Source organism: Protomyctophum bolini, assembly GCF_963924005.1.
Source record: "Protomyctophum bolini genome assembly, chromosome: 5".
Classification (NCBI taxonomy): Eukaryota; Metazoa; Chordata; class Actinopteri; order Myctophiformes; family Myctophidae; genus Protomyctophum; species Protomyctophum bolini.
Window position 1 is genome coordinate 37346709 of NC_137866.1, and position 21942 is coordinate 37368650.

The window sequence follows — 21942 nt, forward strand, 5'->3', positions numbered from 1 at the left end:
AGATCAGTTTGTAACCCACAAAATGACTTATTATTACTCATTATTATTTCCATGGCCATCTCTTCAGTGACTTTTGTCTACTTTCTACTTCTTCACTTTCTATATAGAAGTGATTGCTTTGAACTTTTTCAAAGCATTACAGTCAATCAGAGACAGTGTTAAGAATTGTCATATTGACATCATCCACAGGTCATTATAATATCTAAAATACATAGTTCATGGAGATTCATTTTTCCAGACCCAATCATGTTCTGTAGCCGCCACTGTTTGGTACCTGGTTGAACAAGGTTTGAATACCTGTCTGGCAGTGTCTTTATTTATTAGAGTGTTTTGAGTGTCTTAAGTACCAGGTCTTATGACTTAACTTAAGACCGGGAGGCGTGGCCAATGTTGTTTGGCTAGTTTGAGTGGCCAAATCACATCAGTCACGCCTACATGTCTTAATTTAAGTAATAGCACCTGGTACTTAAGATATGGTCTCGGGGCATATGTCCATTGGCATTTGGGAAACCAGGCTCTCATCATGGTATGTTTAAAATCAGGTCATTCATTGGCATGGAAGACAATTTGTTTTTAATGGTTTTCAGCAGTGACGTTTCTGAATGTACTGGGTTCTCAAAGTGTCTGGGGACCCCCCGGGGTCCTTGAGAGGGTTCTAGGGGGTCCCTGCAGGAAAATTGCTTACCACATCAAAAAAATCAATCAGCATACAACAATGGACAGCAGGCATCTAGTCTTGATGAGAGTGCCTGTTGTGAATATGAACAGTGTGGATACAATTTGTGACTTGCAATTATATACTGATTTGATTTCAGTAACGAGGTATGCAATGATAATGTAGTAAAATATTAATGTTCTTGACACTGTGTAATAGCACCCAGTAGAACGTGTATTCAAGTTTGACAACATTTCGACCCTATCGGGTCTGCATCTGGTCTCAGTTTTATTCTTACCTCAAATTGAATTTTCATTTCGTTGCTCCAACTTCAGCGATTCTGATCTATTCTGTAGTTTTCTGTCTCTTTCTCCTTCTACGGTTTGTGTCTTTTATGCTTTCATATGGTATAGCTTCCTCTTGGCTCTTACAACGTGTCATTTGGCCGCTGCTGCTGCCTTAGTGAACGTCACTGTCATCTGCGTTATGATCATGTGGAAGATTACTTTCATTTGCACCATGCAGTTACTTTAATTTTCATCCGTCTACTCTAAAGCCTATAATTTATGCTCTGTCACGACGGAGTATGAATCAGGCATCCGGATCCGGAGGATTAATAACGATGTTGTTATTGACGTGACATGATCCTTTGCGCTAATGTTTTTGGAGTCGGGTGTAATCTTCGAAGCGCCTTCCCCGTAGATGTCGATACGCCTCAGCCAGCAGTCCATATTTTCAACGCAGTTCACATTGACACCTAGTGATATGCTAGCGAGGGCGTGCTGAAGCAGAGGGGGGCCCAGGGGCTCAGCAGGGTGGGGAAGACGGGATGAAAATATTCACATTTCCCGCAATCCTGTGTTGAAATTCAGGGCCTGAGTGTCCTAGCCTATCTCATGGGTGCCAGTACATCATCACTATTAATGAGGAGCAGTTTGTTTTGCTGTAAAACACACACGTTTGAACACACCATTATTCATGGTGTGTGTGTGTGTGTGTGTGTGTGTGTGTGTGTGTGTGTGTGTGTGTGTGTGTGTGTGTGTGTGTGTGTGTGTGTGTTTGTGGTGCGGGCACACGTGCGTAGTTGCGTACATGTCACACAGCACCTTGCAATCTACCTTACACATAGAGCCCTTTAATATAGTATGTTTACTTAGATTGTGATGTGACTTCAAGTGTTCTCGATATTCACATAGAACAACCTTTGATATTCTTCATAGTCACACATTTCCGTTCAGCTCCTAGATTGGAGCTACACATTTAACATGTCTTTATTCACTGAATAACAGAAGGAACAGATGGACACTGAATTATTTTGGTAAATGATTTTTCTTTGAAAGAAGAATATTTGCGTTAACTTGAGATTGAATCTTTCACATCAAATGATTAAAATAAGGTAGAGGCTTCTTAACTGGTAATATCATATCAGTAATAGCATAACCACAGTCATAGCTGAGTGGAGCCTTAGTTCAGGTTTAATGTTAAAATGGTTGTGTTTAACCAGGCATTAGATTAGTGGTACTGTAGTTCAACAAACCAGGGAGTTCAACAAACCATGTGCAACCCAGATTCGGCACAAACAAGCTAGGGACTAAATTCATTTCACACCAAAATGTGGAACGCCCTACCAACAGTCATTAAGTTATGCGAATCCCTTGACTCCTTCAAAACTGCTCTCAAAGGGCACCTACGCACGGCTGCAATTTGAAACTGGCCCCTGTAAAATCTGAATCCCCCACCCACCCCTTTCCCCCTCACTGTATATGTTTTTTCCCTTTTTACCTCCTTTTATGATGATCTCCTGTTTTTGGCTATACTGTAGAAGTGTATATTTGTACGTCTCTAAATGTGCTGATGAATTGGAAATGGTGGACCCTGTTGTAAACAAGTGTAATGCTTTATAGTGTCGTCCACAGTTAATACATACTTCAATCAATCAATCAATCAATCAATCAATCAGTTAAGTTTAAGTATAATTTTGGATGAGATGGTTAACCTCGACTAAGAGTTTGAATCCTCTGGCTTGGTCGGGTATAATCCGACGAACACGATGGGCGGATTTGTCAGGAAGGAAGCTAGGAAGCTCCTGTGATCTCTGTCACTGCCCTGTCACAGGCTGGTCGGAACACCTGCCCTGTCACAGGCTGGTCGGAACACCTGCCCTGTCACAGGCTGGTCGGAACCCCTGTCAGCAGTCACTGCCCTGTCACAGGCTGGTCGGAACCCCTGTCAGCAGTCACTGCCCTGTCACAGGCTGGCCGGAACCCCTGTCAGCAGTCACTGCCCTGTCACAGGCTGGTCGGAACCCCTGTCAGCAGTCACTGCCCTGTCACAGGCTGGTCGGAACACCTGCCCTGTCACAGGCTGGTCGGAACCCCTGTCAGCAGTCACTGCCCTGTCACAGGCTGGTCGGAACCCCTGTCAGCAGTCACTGCCCTGTCACAGGCTGGTCAGAACCCCTGTCAGCAGTCACTGCCCTGTCACAGGCTGGTCGGAACCCCTGTCAGCAGTCACTGCCCTGTCACAGGCTGGTCGGAACCCCTGTCAGCAGTCACTGCCCTGTCACAGGCTGGTCGGAACACCTGTCAGCAGTCACTGCCCTGTCACAGGCTGGTCAGAACACCTGTCAGCAGTCACTGCCCTGTCACAGGCTGGTCGGAACCCCTGTCAGCAGTCACTGCCCTGTCACAGGCTGGTCGGAACACCTGTCAGCAGTCACTGCCCTGTCACAGGCTGGTCGGAACCCCTGTCAGCAGTCACTGCCCTGTCACAGGCTGGTCAGAACACCTGTCAGCAGTCACTGCCCTGTCACAGGCTGGTCGGAACCCCTGTCAGCAGTCACTGCCCTGTCACAGGCTGGTCAGAACACCTGTCAGCAGTCACTGCCCTGTCACAGGCTGGTCAGAACACCTGTCACAGGGCTGTTGAACTGTGAGTAATGCTTAAAGCTCCTTGCTCACTGGCAGGTGAAAAACAGTGGCAGGCAGGCGATTCCATGTGTATCGCAGGACACACATGTGTGTTAACGCTTAACCCATTTTGACCTGAGATCAGATTCTAAAAATGTCTTCTACATCCTGACAGTTTTCTGAAAAAGCTATGTTTCTATGTCAGTGGTTCTTCGATTTTGTTGTGACACTAGTGGCTGCGCATGCATGCAAAACTTCCCCAACCCGGAAGGAGTGAAAAGGGAGTATGGGCTGGATGAACAAGTGAATGGGCACGGATTTTCATATATCTTTTTAACTCTGTGGTTAATACATTCCTAGGACAAACCAGTAGGGGTCAGCAGTGAGAAGACTACACAAGTGGGAAAAATCGAAAATTGGCTTTCTCGAAAATATAAAAGGGGGTGGTAGGTGGGGGGGGATGGGGCTGGGGGATTGGCAAATAAATAAATACAACGCAATCTCCGGGAGCAATTGGGTGCAAGTCCTATGAGCTTTTCTTTCTATGTCTGTGAATTCTACAGTCATCTAAGGGCTAAAACTTATATATTAAGTATACACACACGAAACATTACCTTTATTGTCTCTGCGACCTCCTGCTTGCCTGTGGCGTGTTCTGGTTCATGGCGCTGACGTCTCATCTCTGTGTGTGTGTGTGTGTGTGTGTGTGTGTGTGTGTGTGTGTGTGTGTGTGTGTGCGTGCGTGTGCACGTGTGCATGCATGCATATATGTGTGTGTCTTTTCCTGGGAACTGACGCAGAAGCTTCAACTAGCCGAGCCTTAATGAGAGCTAATGGAGTCCAAGCATGTTTCTCCCTCACTCTCTTGCGCTCTGCTTTCTTCCACCCTCCTGCACTTTCTCTACACTCACCTGCTTTCTCCTCCACTACTTCCATCTCCTCTCCACTCTCTGTCTTGTTTTTCCTCCCTTTCGGCGCCCCAAAGCCCCTGTCCAACTCTGCGTCCTTGTTTGACTCCGTCCCGCCATTTCTCTCTCTCTCTCTCTCTCTTAGCCCCGGCCCCCCCAACGCAGCATCACAAACAGCCAGGGGGCAAATATGTCCCCATGATGTCCTGAAATGCCCCCTGACATCTGAGAGATTACAGATTGATCCCCCACTCTTTCATGCTTTGTCCTGATCCCCCCCCTGCCCCACCACGAGTTCATTATGAAACCTTTCATTTATGTACTTTGTGTAATTCACATCACACATGCCTGTACAGTACACGTAGTCACACACACGCACACGTGCACACGCGGAGGGGCCAGCGTTTCCCTGCCTAAAAGTAGATTGAGGTCAACTTGTGTTCTTCACAGTGGGAACAACACTTAGTTGGCTCAATATTTTTTTGATTTGATTTCTATTTAACTCATAAGCAAAACAATCAAGAAAACATTGTTTTTGGTAGATAATATAACACTAATAATAATGTATTTAGTCACTTAGCCCTATACAAAAAAAACAGAGAAGAAAATCACCTACAGTGATGCGAAATAGGGAAGCCAGGTTAATGATCATTGGCTGCTTCCATTTGCAAAGGTCAAATAATGGCTGATATATTGATCAGGCCATGCACCTCCAGCCTGTCCAGGTTCACTTTTACGTGTGTTAGTTTTCCCTTGTGTTGATGTTAATTCTCTCTCTCTCTCTCTCTCTCTCTCTCTCTTTCTCTCTCTCTCTCTCTCTCTCTCTCTCTCTCTCCATGTCATGTGTTGTTTCCCCCCCCAAAGAGCAGCTGACCTTGTGTGATTCGAAAATACCATCCGCCCCCCCATCATGAACAGGGGCATCGGGGCATATATGCCCCCCAAGATGTCCTCAAATGTCCCCTGAAGTTTGAGGGATTTAGACATGATCCCCTGCTATTTCTTGTTTACTCCCCCCCTATGAATTAAATTTATCATGAAACTTCAGTCTATTATATACAGTACATTACATCTCTCTCGCACGCCGGCAGGCAGGCAGGCAGGCAGGCAGCCAGGCAGGCAGCCAGGCAGCCAGGCAGGCAGGCAGGCAGGCAGACAGGCAGGCAGACAGACAGGCAGGCAGGCAGGCAGGCAGGCAGGCAGGCAGACAGGCAGGCAGGCAGGCAGCCAGGCAGGCAGGCAGACAGGCAGGCAGGCAGGCAGCCAGGCAGGCAGACAGGCAGCCAGGCAGGCAGACAGGCAGACAGGCAGGCAGGCAGGCAGGCAGGCAGACAGGCAGTCAGGCAGGCAGGCAGACAGGCAGGCAGGCAGACAGGCAGGCAGGCAGCCAGGCAGACAGGCAGACAGGCAGACAGGGGCGGCAGTGGCTCAGGGGTAAGAGTGACCGCTGTGGAACCAGTTGGATGCCGGGCTCCCCCTGAGTTAGTGTCCAAAGTGTCCTTGAGCAAGACCTGTAAATCGTTTTAGTATAATTTCTTTATTTTATTTTTATTTTGTTCTCCCCTAATTGCTGCCTTGCATGGTTTCCACCGCCATCTGTGTGTGAATGGGAGAATGCTATATAAATGCACCAACCATTTACACATCTCTCTCAATTAAATGTAATTCTCTCTCTCTCTCTTTCTCTCTCTCTCTTGCATATGCACAAAGTCTCCAAAGTAGGAGGAACACATGCACAAGCAGGATGCTTTATGCAAAGATGAAAGGTGTACATTATTATTGTTACATTACCCTATACATACAGTAGAAAAATCCCTATAGTTCTCATTTAACCACCACCCTATTCTGGGGGTGAACATAGCAAATATAGGCGATCTACAAGCTCACAACATAACCCTGTGAGCTTGTAGATCGCATATTTTCAGAAAGGGTATTTCGTAGGCTCATACGGCCCATATACTGTAGGGCAGGAGCATGTCTTCTTTATCCGTATCAACCCAGACATGATGTACGAGCCCCCAATGCTTAACTGTACTGTATGCATGCTTTAAGTGGTTCATATGTGTGGTCTTGGCTTGGGTTTCTACATGGACGAAGACGTTCTCACCATAATGGTCGGTTATAGAACTTACAAGACTATGTTTTTCACCCACATCATTCAACAACAACCTTCATGTACAGTGGAGTTCCTACATGAATATATCCATCATCACCTTTCACTTCTCTCTTTCCTGCATGTATTTCTTTCATTCTTCTTTCCTCCCCCCCCCCCCCTCTCTCTCTCTCTCTCTCTCTCTCTCTCTCTCTCCCTACTCCGGGTGTCTCTCTACCTGTCCCATCTCCTTGTGTGACCTTTCATTAGTCCACAGTGTTGAGTTTACATCATTGAAATGAATTAGTCGTCACTGTCCCGTGGTGTGTGTTACTATCCTGCTGTTTATTTCATAGGGACTGCCAGATGGTGTGTGTGTGTGTGTGTGTGTGTGTGTGTGTGTGTGTGTGTGTGTGTGTGTGTGTGTGTGTGTGTGTGTGTGTGTGTGTGTGTGTGTGTGCGCGTGTACGTGTACGTGTGTGTGTGCGTACGTATGTGAGCACGTGCCTACGTGTCTGCCTACGTGCATGTCCGTGTAAGTGTGTGTGTGTGTGTACATTGATCAGTTTCCAGCCTTTGGCAAATAGCCCTCGATCATTCAGTTCAATTATTTCTGTCAGTCATGCAACTCACAGATGTTTAATAACGTAATTAAACGTGTGTGTGTGTGTGTGTGTGTGACTGTGTGTGTGTGTGTGTGTGTGTGTGTGTTCATGCGTGCACGTGCATGCCATGCATGTGTGATTGCTTGCTTAAACACTGTGCCTGTGGCAACGCAGAACGGCCCTGTCGATGCCTTTCGCTAAATATGCTAATATCCTGATTCCTGACACCTGTGTATAAAGCAAGAAACATCAATGCCATGATCTCACACACACTCGGCCACACTCCCACACTCCCACACAAAGAGCAGCTACAAGATACGCTGAAACAAACGCTGAAGTTCATGGAGGCATAACTTGTGTCCATTACTAAAGGAAACCGTGCACGCTTTGTGTCTGTGTGTTGCAGTGATGGAGGCCATGACAGTAACCACCTCCATGGTGGATGAGTTCGACCGCAACGCTCCGCGGATCTGCGGCGTCTGTGGAGACAAAGCCACCGGGTTTCACTTCAACGCCATGACCTGTGAAGGCTGCAAGGGCTTCTTCAGGTAGGGGGGGGGGTGTGTGTGTGTGTGTGTGTGTGTGTGTGTGTGTGTGTGTGTGTGCGCGCGTGTGTGTGCGTGCGCAAGCTACTTGTGAAGGTCAGATGTCCCCACATATTTGAGAAATAGACATTTTGAGGACATTTTTCCTTTTCCTCACAAGGGAAATGGATTCAGATTGGGGTTGGGTCTGATCAGGCATTTGGTTAGCTAATAGCTATAGGTGTTGGGTTAGAATTATGCCAGATGTATACTTAGTTGTGCCCCGGTGTCACACACCGAAAATAGCTGATCTGCAAACTCACAATGAGTCGCAGTGCGACACGTTGTGAGCTTGTACATTGGCTATTTTCGGTGTGCAACAGAGGCGCGCATAGTATAAATCAGGTTCTGGGGTCAGGCTTAAAATGTCCATTCATAAAATTGCTGTCCTAAAAATGTGATTGTCCTCACAAGCAGCTGAACCTCATTATAATCCTCAATTAGTTGAGTTGTTGGTAGGGCTGAGATCCGGAACTGGAGGAACAACATTGAGGAACCGGAATCGGTTCCCTCTCATTCGGAACCTTTTCTGTTTTTTGTATTATTTCATCACACTGTCAGATCTGGTACCGTACGTCGACTTCTTCACATCTGCTATACAATTACAATGCCAGTGGTTCTCAGACATTTGGATTTCATTACTCTGTGAGTGTACTAAATGTCCCCCCATTTCAGAGTGTACGCTCTCAGATTTACAGACCTGTAAGGGTCCATTTGGAACCCCCTCAACGAACACACATGGGATCCCTGGGCCTCACTTTGAGAACCACTACAATATAGTGTGTGTGCGCAATATGTTATGTACTGTGTTTATCAAAAATTATAATGAAGGCAAAACATTATATTGATTTTTCAAAATAGGAATCCTTAATACGTGTTAAGGAACCCGTTAAGAGGGAATCGTTAAGGAATCTGAATTGTTGAAATCTGAATCGTTGAAATACTCAAAGATCCCAGCCCCAGTTGTGATGTGTCCCGTACCGCCGCAGAGGGTGGGAGGATGTTAGAATTGTCATTTTCAGCAGAAAAAGCACTGCATAGAGTGCTTTTTCTTCATGACATGAGGGACAGTGTGAACACACCCTGCCCTCTGTTTCCTTGTGTCTGTGTGTGTACATTTTCTGCCTGCCTGCGTTCGTGCGCGTGTGTCTGTGTGTGAAATGATTTATGTGTCTGCATTACCACTGTGAGACGCTATAATCACTTCAACCGTATAGACTTTGTTGAACTGTGTCCTCCATGACTCTAGTAGTAGCCTATAGACCCCTGGTCGCAGCGAACCTAAACTAAGCATTTAAAGTATGAGGTATAAAGTACAGCAGCCTTGTCTTCATACACCGCAGATATGTCGTCTCTGCCTACAGGAAATACGTTCGCTGCGACCGGCGACCCGTTTCTCAATCGGCCTATAGGCTACTACCCATGACTCTAGATTAGTAGTCTATAGGCTACTACCCATGACTCTAGATTAGTAGTCTATAGGCTACTACCCATGACTCTAGATTAGTAGTCTATAGGCTACTACCCATGACTCTAGATTAGTAGCCTATAGGCTACTACCCATGACTCTAGATTAGTAGTCTATAGGCTACTACCCATGACTCTAGATTAGTAGTCTATAGGCTACTACCCATGACTCTAGATTAGTAGCCTATAGGCTACTACCCATGACTCTAGATTAGTAGTCTATAGGCTACTACCCATGACTCTAGATTAGTAGTCTATAGGCTACTACCCATGACTCTAGATTAGTAGCCTATAGGCTACTACCCATGACTCTAGATTAGTAGTCTATAGGCTACTACCCATGACTCTAGATTAGTAGCCTATAGGCTACTACCCATGACTCTAGATTAGTAGCCTATAGGCTACTACCCATGACTCTAGATTAGTAGTTCTATAGGCTACTACCCATGACTCTAGATTAGTAGCCTATAGGCTACTACCCATGACTCTAGATTAGTAGTCTATAGGCTACTACCCATGACTCTAGATTAGTAGTCTATAGGCTACTACCCATGACTCTAGATTAGTAGCCTATAGGCTACTACCCATGACTCTAGATTAGTAGTAGCCTATAGGCTACTACCCATGACTCTAGATTAGTAGTAGCCTATAGGCTACTACCCATGACTCTAGATTAGTAGTCTATAGGCTACTACCCATGACTCTAGATTAGTAGTCTATAGGCTACTACCCATGACTCTAGATTAGTAGCCTATAGGCTACTACCCATGACTCTAGATTAGTAGTCTATAGGCTACTACCCATGACTCTAGATTAGTAGCCTATAGGCTACTACCCATGACTCTAGATTAGTAGCCTATAGGCTACTACCCATGACTCTAGATTAGTAACCTATAGGCTACTACCCATGACTCTAGATTAGTAGCCTATAGGCTACTACCCATGACTCTAGATTAGTAGTCTATAGGCTACTACCCATGACTCTAGATTAGTAACCTATAGGCTACTACCCATGACTCTAGATTAGTAGCCTATAGGCTACTACCCATGACTCTAGATTAGTAGTCTATAGGCTACTACCCATGACTCTAGATTAGTAGTCTATATGCTTTTATGCTACTACCCATGACTCTAGATTAGTAGTCTATAGGCTACTACCCATGACTCTAGATTAGTAGCCTATAGGCTACTACCCATGACTCTAGATTAGTAGCCTATAGGCTACTACCCATGACTCTAGATTAGTAGTCTATAGGCTACTACCCATGACTCTAGATTAGTAACCTATAGGCTACTACCCATGACTCTAGATTAGTAGTCTATAGGCTACTACCCATGACTCTAGATTAGTAGCCTATAGGCTACTACCCATGACTCTAGATTAGTAGTCTATAGGCTACTACCCATGACTCTAGATTAGTAGTCTATAGGCTACTACCCATGACTCTAGATTAGTAGTCTATAGGCTACTACCCATGACTCTAGATTAGTAACCTATAGGCTACTACCCATGACTCTAGATTAGTAGTCTATAGGCTACTACCCATGACTCTAGATTAGTAGTCTATAGGCTACTACCCATGACTCTAGATTAGTAGCCTATAGGCTACTACCCATGACTCTAGATTAGTAGTCTATAGGCTACTACCCATGACTCTAGATTAGTAACCTATAGGCTACTACCCATGACTCTAGATTAGTAGTCTATAGGCTACTACCCATGACTCTAGATTAGTAGTCTATAGGCTACTACCCATGACTCTAGATTAGTAGTCTATAGGCTACTACCCATGACTCTAGATTAGTAGCCTATAGGCTACTACCCATGACTCTAGATTAGTAGCCTATAGGCTACTACCCATGACTCTAGATTAGTAGTCTATAGGCTACTACCCATGACTCTAGATTAGTAGTCTATAGGCTACTACCCATGACTCTAGATTAGTAGCCTATAGGCTACTACCCATGACTCTAGATTAGTAGTCTATAGGCTACTACCCATGACTCTAGATTAGTAGCCTATAGGCTACTACTTGAGGTCTGCTCCTTTCCCCCCTTCACATCAAATATTTGTTTGCCCCATCACTTATGGACTTATGGTAAAACAACTTCTGGATGTTGTGTTGTAGGGCAGCAACTATAGATTATTTTAGCGATTAGCGATTGTTCTATTGATTACCTTTTTGATGAAAGGAATAATTGCAAAAAATCTACAAAGCGACACGTTGTGAGCTTGTAGATCTGCAGTGTTTTGCTATTGTATTAAAAAACCTAAACCAAATAGAGAGTTTGTTTGTGTAAACATGAATATAGGGATAGATGGGTGGTTGATCAGATGCATTGAGGCTGACACAGATCCATAACAAACAACCTCATCCCGTTGAAGCTACAATCCAGAACATATTTTAAAACACTCTCTATGTCGGCTATAAGTGGCTGTAGCATTATAATTAATAAAATAATCAATTAATTATCTGTCTATATTTTGGGCATGTCATTATATATTTTAATTTTTTTAACATGCGTTAGTTAAAAGACGATCTACAATCACATTCATTGTAGCTATTTTGTATATCGGCTATTTTAGCAATTCCTTAACCCATTTTGGACTGAGGCTGAAAACGCCTTCTAAATCCTGACCTAAGTTTTCTGAAAACCTTCAAATATTGATATAGCAGCATACATTTTTGGTAATATTTGCATACTGTACAGAACCCCAAAATGGATCCCCGTCCAGAAGGGTAGGGTTACAAAAATGGGTTCCCAAGGGTTAATAACACCGTTTTGTGGTATAAAATAATATAGTAGTTGATTCATTGATACAAAACAAATATATCAATACATTACATCACATTTACTGATTATTCGATTGATCGAAAAAGCAATCGGTGGAATAATCGCTGAGAATATAATCACTGGTTGCATCACAAATCTTCTCTTATGGGGGTCCCTGGCGCAAAACGTTAAAATATTATATCAATTTAGGGGTTCTTGGCACAAGAAGGTTGAAAATGACTGTCCTAAATGCCAGTGTGTGGTTGTGGTTGGCGTTCCAGGCGCAGTATGAAGCGTAAAGCTACGTTCACGTGTCCCTTCAACGGAAGCTGCACCATCACCAAGGACAACCGCAGACACTGCCAGGCCTGCCGGCTCAAACGCTGCGTAGACATCGGAATGATGAAAGAATGTGAGTTCACTATGTTGTCACTCACCGTCACACTTACTTTGTGCGGAGAGACAGTCTTAACGCTAATATATGCACTGGTGGAAAAAGTACTCACACTCGTTACTTAAGTACAAGAATCAATACTGCAATGTAGAACTACGGTAAAATTACGGTAATCAGTCGACTTGTAGACTGATTACCGTAGAAAGTGTGCATAATGTCCCCATTTCACAAGTTCAAAATGTATAAAAAAGCTTTTGAAAATAGCAGATCTACAAGCTCACAATGCATTGTAAGCTTGTAGATAAGCTATTTTCAAATGGCCGAAATGTATATATATATATATAGGACTGCAGTGGTTAATTAAGCAATGAGCCACAAGAGGTCTTAGGTTACCGGGTATTTTATAATGGCTGAGAGGCGTAGTGAGGCACGACGCGTAGCAGTGTTGTTTTTGGCAGCAAATTTTTGATTTTAGTTTTAGTCATAGTCTCTTGAATAGTTTTCATTTAGTTTTAGTCACCTGGAATGTTTTAGTGTTAGTCTAGTAACTAGACTAGACAGACGTTTTTCACAATCTAACGGCATTCTCAAAACTGCACACACACATTTTTAGTCGACTACAATCTTATGATATTTAGTTGACTAAAACTAGACTAGTCAACTAAATATCATAAGATTTTAGTCGTGTGCAGTTTTGAGAATGCCGTTAGGTTGTGAAAACGATTGTGAAAAACTGTAATATATGTGGTGTGTAGACAACATTCAGCCACTAGATTTTCCTAGATTTCCTACGCCACAACACGTCTGTTGCATAAGGTTCCTTATTTCCATGAGATGTGTCTATAAGGCAGCACACAGACGCAGTTTGCTACTTTGTAATGCGGTGGCTGCATCCCCTGCAATCACAATCATAATATAGGCCTATATCTTTTCTTTTTTTTTTGGATGAGGGCCCAGGTAGGGCCGCGGGCCTTACTTTTTGGGCCTGTTGAGATAGGTAGTACTAGTATAGGTAGTACGTTTTGTGTCAGTCAGTCCCCATACATACGCTCAAATAGGGCCTGCCCGCCCACTCAGTTCGGAGTATATGCTGCTGCCATCTGGCCTTGTGTGTCCCTAGGAGTCAGGACCACAAAAAACTGGTTTGAGCAGTCAATGCTGCCGAAAAAAAAAAAAACTGATGATGATGATGATGTTTTAGTACCTAGCACTTACCACTTAATTTATGATGATGACACTTTATGATGCTATGATGCTTCACTTTGTACTGTACTTGGTTATGCTGTTGTCACATGTCTGTTGCTGTTTTGTATTGTTTTTACGTTTCAAACCTCTACGAACTGCTGTAAACCAAATCACCCTCCAGGGACATTAACAGTAGGCATGTAACGATTCACTCAACTCACGATACGATTCCTATCACGATATGAGGTATCACGGTATTTTAAACAACAAATATTTTCCAGATTTAAATTTTATATCTTCCCCCCAAGCTTTTTTCCACATTTTTTATTCAACTACATTGCAAAAGAAGTAGCATTACTTTTGACAGTGCAGAAACATAATGGCCTTCCTTGATGAGCATCAACGACCATCATCACCTGGGCACAGTCACAGACACACACAGCTCCCTTCTACAGTGCTCTACTACTGAAAGTGGCTCTCATTTCTCTCCAAAAGCACTTGAATATGATGGAATATGACTAACATCACACACCATAATTCACTAGCCCCCCTCGAATTTTTTATTTCGATAAATCAATTCATATCGTCTGGATTAATATCGATATACCGTTACATGCCTAATCATCAGTGATGTAGATTCCTGATGTCGTAGATTCCTGATGTCACCGGCAGCCGGTGATAACTAGAGTTCTCAACAGGCCCGAAAATGAAGGCTCGGCCCTACCGGGCCCTCATCAAACACTGTACTCTCAAGATACTTCCCCCACTGTCACCCTTAGATCTCCATATATGGCAGTCTGCTGTCTCTCTATATGTTGATCTGAGTCATCTGACCCCCCATTCCAAAACGCCAGTGCTCGCCCTCAGGCGTCTTACTGGTTTAGTAATGTAATTCATTGACAATGAATGGCCAGTTTTGAGTGTTTGTCCTAACACAAACATTGAATGCAATTGACAATGAATGGCCAGTTTTGAGTGCTTGTGCAAACACAAACATTGAAAATGAAGGTGAGGACGCAAATTGTGATTGGCCGGAATGAGATGATATATGATGATGTACTGTGTGATAAGAGTGCCCCTCCTTTCACACGAGTGTGATTGTATTGACCAAAAGCCGCAACGTTTCGACCGTGAGGTCTTCATCAGGCAAATATTTTAATGACAGGAAGCAGAACAAATTGAATAATTGATTAATGATCATGCATGGCAGGTTGGAGTGGGAAGGAGCACAGCAATCTAAACGTATGTTCCCCTTCCTGTCATAATATTTCCCTGATGAAGACCTCGCGGTCGAAACATTATGGCCTTTTGCCAATATGATCTACCATGGAGCTCTAAAAACAAGTGTGCAGATGTTGCTTCTTTCTCTTTGGTGTTTGCCTTGATGCCTTGACGTTCAGCACCTGGCCTTTAAATGCAGGCATAAGATGTGCACACAATCCTCCCTGTGATGTTACAGGCTATAGCCACGTGAAGTCTGAGATCCACATTATAGCCACCCCGTTGTGGAAACCAGTCCCGTCCCAGGTGGTCTGAGAGGCTAAATGTCATCAAATGATGTGGCTCAATTCGATAGATCACCACATGCAGTGAAACACCTAAAGCCGGCTAAAAAGGTCTTGGTTTGTGTTCAGACCTTCCTGTGTTAAGCAACCAAAAATTGTTAAAAAAAAAATGTTGTGGTTGTACAGTCCGTTAATACCTTAGTTATGGTTTATTCAAAATCCTTTCTACATAAGTCTTATCAATATTACCTTTAACACAGATAGAACCAACATCAACATGTTACACAGGGGAGGTAAAATCAAGGTCACATCTGGTATAGACTTCCCTATTAAATAAAGCTTCAATTACTCCATCGGAGCCAACTACGCAATGTAGAGTTGATGTTCTCAGGGCGACCCGGATCAGGTTGAGATTCTTTCATAATTCCATCTGGCTCCGATCAGACTGCTGCTCTGCTGTGGACTTTGCTTTTTGTTTGGCTTTTTAATCACAAATGTCTGCCTTCTCGTAATATTACATACACACACACACACACACACACACACACACACACACACACACACACACACACACACACACACACACACACACACACACACACACACACACGCACACTGTGTGTATGTACACAGGTGTTTGGATTATCTCTCTGACGCTAATATACACTCCGCCGTACGACGTTGTCATGCACCAAAACTAGCAGATCTACAAGCTCACAACACGTCGCATCATGACAAGTTGTGAGCTTGTAGATCTGCTACTTTCAACTCGTGACCCAATCGTACAACGTGGTATCAGACTGCGTGGTGAAATCAAATGTTGGCACAGATTAGCGTCAGGTAGACTGGCCTGCAACTAAATGGTCTCCCTGGTTGATTAGCATTTAATCTAATATTCATCGTTAGCTGCGAGTGAAAGCCAATTGTGTGTGTGGCAGGGTGTAAACGGATCTGATTTGAAATATGAGGACAGTTAATGGAGGATATTAATAATAATGACAGGCCGTGCCATATGTTAGATTCTGTTGGATCACGGCTGAGATGAGTAAAGCCCCCCCAAAAAAGATTTTGTCAGTCACACAAGCTCATAACATCCTGACTTGATTGATTGATTGAATACTTGTGGCGGCTGTGGCTCAGGAGGTAGAGCAGGTCGTCCAATGATCCCTGGGTCGGTGGTTCGAATCCCGGCTCCTCCTGTCCACATCTCCTTGGGCAAGACACTGAACCCTACATTGCCTCCAATGAGTTGGTCGGTGTGAGCTTTCCACCATTGGTGTGTGAATGTGGGAAGTGAGGACGCTGGCGTTTCCCCTCCCAATGAATGAACCATTGTAAAGCGCTTTGAGCACTTGGAAAAGCGCTATAAAAATGCAATTCATTATTATTATTACTTTATTAACAGTTTGCAGAAAAAAAGCACAGTAGTACAGTTCAATACAAGGTCTGCTAAGACCCAAGAAAGCCTATTGGCTTGTTTCTTTCATATTCAATTCTTGAGCTTACAGTAGATCCACCTAACTCCATTTTTGAGGTTTTTGATTTTCTTTCCCATTTTCTTAAATCACTGCTATTGAACACCCAATAAGTGGTTAAAAATATATATTGAATCAATGGAAAGTAGTAAAAAGTGCTTCAGAAAAAACCTCTTAACTCCATTGCAGTTAAACTGTCAACTGCAAGCAATTGACAAATAAGTCACAACACCAACGTTGATGAGGCAGTATTGCTTTGTTTTAAAAAATATAAGGGTTTCTTCATTTCCTGAAAAGTTGTGGAGTTAGGTGGTTTCTTCCCGACAGCAGAGATACGCTCCTTGTGAGTGTAAGGACTCACGTTCATGTCCGACCCCCGTCTTGTCTGACGTGCCTCTCCTCTCCTGCATCCCTGGGTTTCCTGTGTGTCTACACTCAGCAGTGCTTCTCAAGCCTTTTCATATCAAGGACTTCTTGTGTTTTTGGCCACACAGACCTTCATTTTGTGGCAGGGCGTGCGCCGCACCCCCATGAGAGGAGATGTACAGTAGGGGTGCCCAAAAGGTAGATCTTTGTGATCTACACAACGGCTGTGCAGGTAGAACACATGACACGCCCTAAAATATATATCATTTAAATGTTAAAAAATAAGGCATACTGTATGCCACTTGAATTAAGGTGACTTGATTGATTGACATAAAAAGGGCCTGTGCGTCAGCTCAAACCCACGATGTAGTACTTTGTTTTCAAGTATCACAAACGTCAGTAGCATTATAAAGTTTTATACAAGAAAACCCTTCCAATACATACATTTCCCATGCCAAGTGTGTTTGTCTTATATTTAACACCATTCCAAAGGGATAATATTTTTTTGGTGTACAGTATGTTGTACATGTACAGTATGTTATTTAAATGCTTCAAAACTATTCAAAATGTGCCTAACTAAGAATTTACTCAATCTTTTGAAAATAGCAGATCTACACCTACACGCATCTACGGTATTTTAGTTTAAAATAGTTTAAAATATAATTGTTATGCTATATTAACACATTTGGCTGTGAACCCATATGGAAAAAAAAACTAAACAAGAATGACTCATAACTGCCAGGTGCAACAAGCTCTTGTAGCGTTGTTTTCGGTCGGGAGGGTTTTTATGCTGTTCTGACTGGGATTTATGGGTCTCCCATTGGCTTAGAGGCAGCATAGAGGCAGCCAATCATGAAAAAGTGTCTTACAAATGTCTTAGTCGTTTGTAGAGGTACTAGAAAATGTAGTCCAGGCGCTTTTCAATCACCTGGCAAAAAATAAATAAATAAATGAACACAGTACAATAACAATTGCACAATATGCAATTATGCTGTGTTTATTGTGCGAATGGTCAATGTTGATAACATGCCAAACTAAACACTTTAGGCAGATACAAAACAATTGTGAAATGATCACTGGGGATTCGTATCGTCTCTGGCGTTTTGGCAGCGTTTCACTACGACAAGCCCTCCGTGGTTTGTGTGGAGTGGAAAACGTGCTGCGCTGCATGGGAGTCAGGTGGTCCGATATGGACCAGAGTCAGAGACCATGGGAGTCAGGTGGTCAGATATGGACCAGAAGACATGGGAGTCAGGTGGTCAGATATGGACCAGAAGACATGGGAGTCAGGTGGTCAGATATGGACCAGAAGACATGGGAGTCAGGTGGTCAGATATGGACCAGAGTCAGAGACCATGGGAGTCAGGTGGTCAGATATGAACCAGAGTCAGAGACCATGGGAGTCAGGTGGTCAGATATGGACCAGAGTCAGAGACCATGGGAGTCAGGTGGTCAGATATGGACCAGAGTCAGAGACCATGGGAGTCAGGTGGTCAGATATGGACCAGAAGACATGGGAGTCAGGTGGTCAGATATGGACCAGAGTCAGAGACCATGGGAGTCAGGTGGTCAGATATGGACCAGACGCTGCATGGGAGTCAGGTGGTCAGATATGGACCATGGGAGTCAGGTGGTCAGATATGGACCAGACGCTGCATGGGAGTCAGGTGGTCAGATATGGACCATGGGAGTCAGGTGGTCAGATATGGACCATGGGAGTCAGGTGGTCAGATATGGACCAGAAGACATGGGAGTCAGGTGGTCAGATATGTACCAGAAGACATGGGAGTCAGGTGTTCAGATATGGACCAGAAGCTGCATGGGAGTCAGGTGGTCAGATATGGACCAGAAGCTGCAGAGACAAACGGAGCGGGGTGTTCTGAGGCGATACAGACACAAATGAAAGCAAGGGAAGGAAGACTGGCGGTCCAACAATGCCGCTCTTTCTCCCAACAGTTACACAATGGCTTGGCCCACATTTCATTCACAAACAAGACGCTTTCTGTGTGTGTGTGTGTGTGTGTGTGTGTGTGTGTGTGTGTGTCTGTCTGTGTGTGTGTGTGTGTGTGTGTGTGTGTGTGTGTGTGTGTGCGTGTGCGTGTGTGCGTGTGCGTGTGTGTAGGGCAGGGGTCACAACGGCTACAGGGCGTACGAAATCCCACCATGCAGTAGATACCAGGTTGCAATGGCTCTTGCTTTATTGATTGAGAAAAAGAGTGCAGCGAGGGCGAGAGTGCATTGAGAACAACAGACTGCAGTGAGAGAGAGAGAGAGAAATAGAGAGAGAGAGGGCCATTCAGTGGTTTGACACGGCCCATAATGCCTAGCAACAGTAGTCTCCATAGCAGTTTCCGGTTTAAGGCATTAAGAATGCATTGCAAGGTGTCACACCTTTGCAGGGTTTCTCCTGGATTGAAATGTGTTAGCTGAGCCGCCCCCGAGCCTTTTTCATCTTGAGCCTCTTGGAAGATTATCGCAGAGAAAACACTTATACGTATAAAAAACAATTAGAAACGGTCTGTGAGTTCATTGGTACAGTTTATTTTAATATTAAAACAGGACTGTACACTACTGCCTATCAAACAAACAAACTGATTACATTTTTAAGACATAACTGATCTACAAGCTCCCAACAACTCACATTGTGTTGCATTGTGAGCTTTTAGAAAGGCTATTTTTTGATGCGTTGTGGGATGGAAACTTGACCACCAACATTGGAGGCATCGGTTGTAGTGCTCGGCTCACTTTATGTAGATTGAAACTAAATTCCAACCCTCGCGATCAGCTCAGACCAAATTCGTCACGCTAGCGGTCATTTGTTATGTCAAAGTATAAATTAGGGTTTAGACTTTGTGACTTGACAAAAACAACATCTTGTTTACATGTGAATTCCCTGAATGGCAGGAATTTTAATTATACGTTGAACAAGAAAACAAGTACAGTACATATAAAATACACCTAAATTGAGCTTTATTTTATTCAACCACTTGAGCGGCATTCAAACATTTCTAATAAACAATGTTTTAGCATTTTCAAAACCTTTTTTTTTTATTACAGTATGTTCACCTACAGTACATTGACAAGTCCAAAATGGGGACTGGAGGTTTAAAGTGATCGAACATCAATACACGTCGGCTGCACAATTGCCTAATATATACCAATGGCAGAAAGGTTTAATAATGGCCGATATATATCAGCCAAACCGATACATGGGTCGAGCTCTCTCCCGGCGACCCGACTCTGGATAAGCGGTTGAAGATCGACGGATGGATGGATGGGCTCTATAACAGTGTTGTCCTTGATATAATGTAACAGAAGAGCTCCCCATGAGACATGAGAAGAATTCTATGTACATAACACATCCACTCAGTTACACAGAAGGAGCCTTCGTAAGTGTCCTCTAATCAATGGCATCTTGTTATTGTGTGTGTGTGTGTGTGTGTGTGTGTGTGTGTGTGTGTGTGTGTGTGTGTGTGTGTGTGTGTGTGTGTGCGTGCGCGCACGTGTGTCTGTGTGTGTGTGTGTGTGTGTGTGTGTGCGCACTCGCGCGTGCAAGAGAGAGAGAGCGAGAGAGACGGGGAATGTGAATCACTGAAGAGGTTCTCTCCATTTTCTCTCTCCATTTGTTTTTATCCTCTCAATCGCTCAATTCAGAATGCTTTATTGGCATGATAAAAATGTGTTTTACATTTTCAAAACAAATAAGCAATATCTGTGCTGTGTGTTACAGTGAGCCATAGGAAAGCCAATCTGTCAGGAAATAAGTAAACCCCCACACCTGTCCTTTACTAACCCCCCCCCCCCCCTCTCTCTCTCTCCCGCAGTGCTTTATTATTCTGTCTATTTAGAGTCTGTCTCTTTCTTTTCTTTCTTTTGGTATTCTTCACTTGTTGCTTTGGTTCATTCATTTGGAGTTCTGGTGCAGTCTCTCTGTGGTGTTTCTCTTGGTAAACAAGGCTGTTTTCTTTGACCCGTACCTCGCCGTGGGGAGGCCGACCGTGTTGCTTTGATCCTCTGGCCCATAAAAAGGCCCGTTGTTTTTGTGGTGGTGCCTTGATGATGCCTTTCGGCGCTGCCAGGACCTAGCGACTCCAGGCCAAAGTCTTAGAATAGGCACTTTGACCGACGTTGCCAAACCCTGACCAGACTGTGCCGGCTCACAGTTGTGCTTTAGACTGGATGTTCTTACCGCAAGGAGTGGCGCTCTCTGCTCTGGCTCGGCTCCTGGACCGCAGCCCAAGACTAATTAACCCATTCTGAACGGGAACCCCTTTTGGTGTTTTAAGCATTGTGTTATACTTTAGCTATTGAAAAATAGCAGATCTACAAGCTACGAGCTTGTAGGTCTGACATTTTTTTTTAATTGTGAAAATGTGGCGCAGATTTGGAATATATATTCTTTAGTTTTCAACTCAAATCTTTGCTCCTGGGGGGTCCCTGGAATAACATATTTTCAGATGGGGGTCTGCGGCCAAATGCAGATAATTCTGGGGGTCCTTGACATGAACATGTTTGAGCACCACTGATATAGAAACATGGGTTTTTCAGAAAACTGTTAAGATTTAGAAGGCATTTGTAGAATCGTCCTCAGGTCTAAATGGATTAATGACGGCGGCCTGAAAGAGATGAAAGCCAATCAAGGCCTTGAGCTTGCCAGCCAATCAGGTTGATTAAATTGTCTTTCTTAGTCGGTGTAGCCTAGCTGCTGTTGTCATCTATTTCTTTTTTGTTTTTTCTTTGTAAATACCTTTTGTTTTGTTTCTTATAAATCTTTTTAGTGCCTGAGGAAGGTCGAAAGACAGAAACGTTGCATTTTGGACATTAAATAAAAAGCTCTTGATCCAGCGTGTGACAGTGTGCGGTGGTCTCCCTCTGTCTCTACGTGTCTGCAGTCTGCTGCTTTGTCGTCGACACACCTGTTGTTATTAGTAATTCGAGTGTGCGGAGGTCTTCCCTTCAAAAAATCTTTTTAGTGAAACTTGGCTATATGCTGCCTCCTTGGCCAGAGCCCACGTGACGGAA

At 43.9% G+C, this 21942-nt stretch overlaps 1 protein-coding gene across 1 annotated transcript in view; it reads left to right on the forward strand.

Moving 5' to 3' along the window:
• Window positions 1-21942, forward strand: part of LOC308315512 (vitamin D3 receptor A) — an 84084-nt gene that overhangs the window by 45303 nt on the left and 16839 nt on the right. The window contains exons 3-4 of the mRNA XM_080763534.1: window positions 7576-7717; window positions 12277-12407. Of these exons, the coding sequence (XP_080619660.1) occupies window positions 7578-7717; window positions 12277-12407 (271 nt within the window). The 5' untranslated portion in view covers window positions 7576-7577. The remainder of the gene's footprint in view (window positions 1-7575; window positions 7718-12276; window positions 12408-21942) is intronic.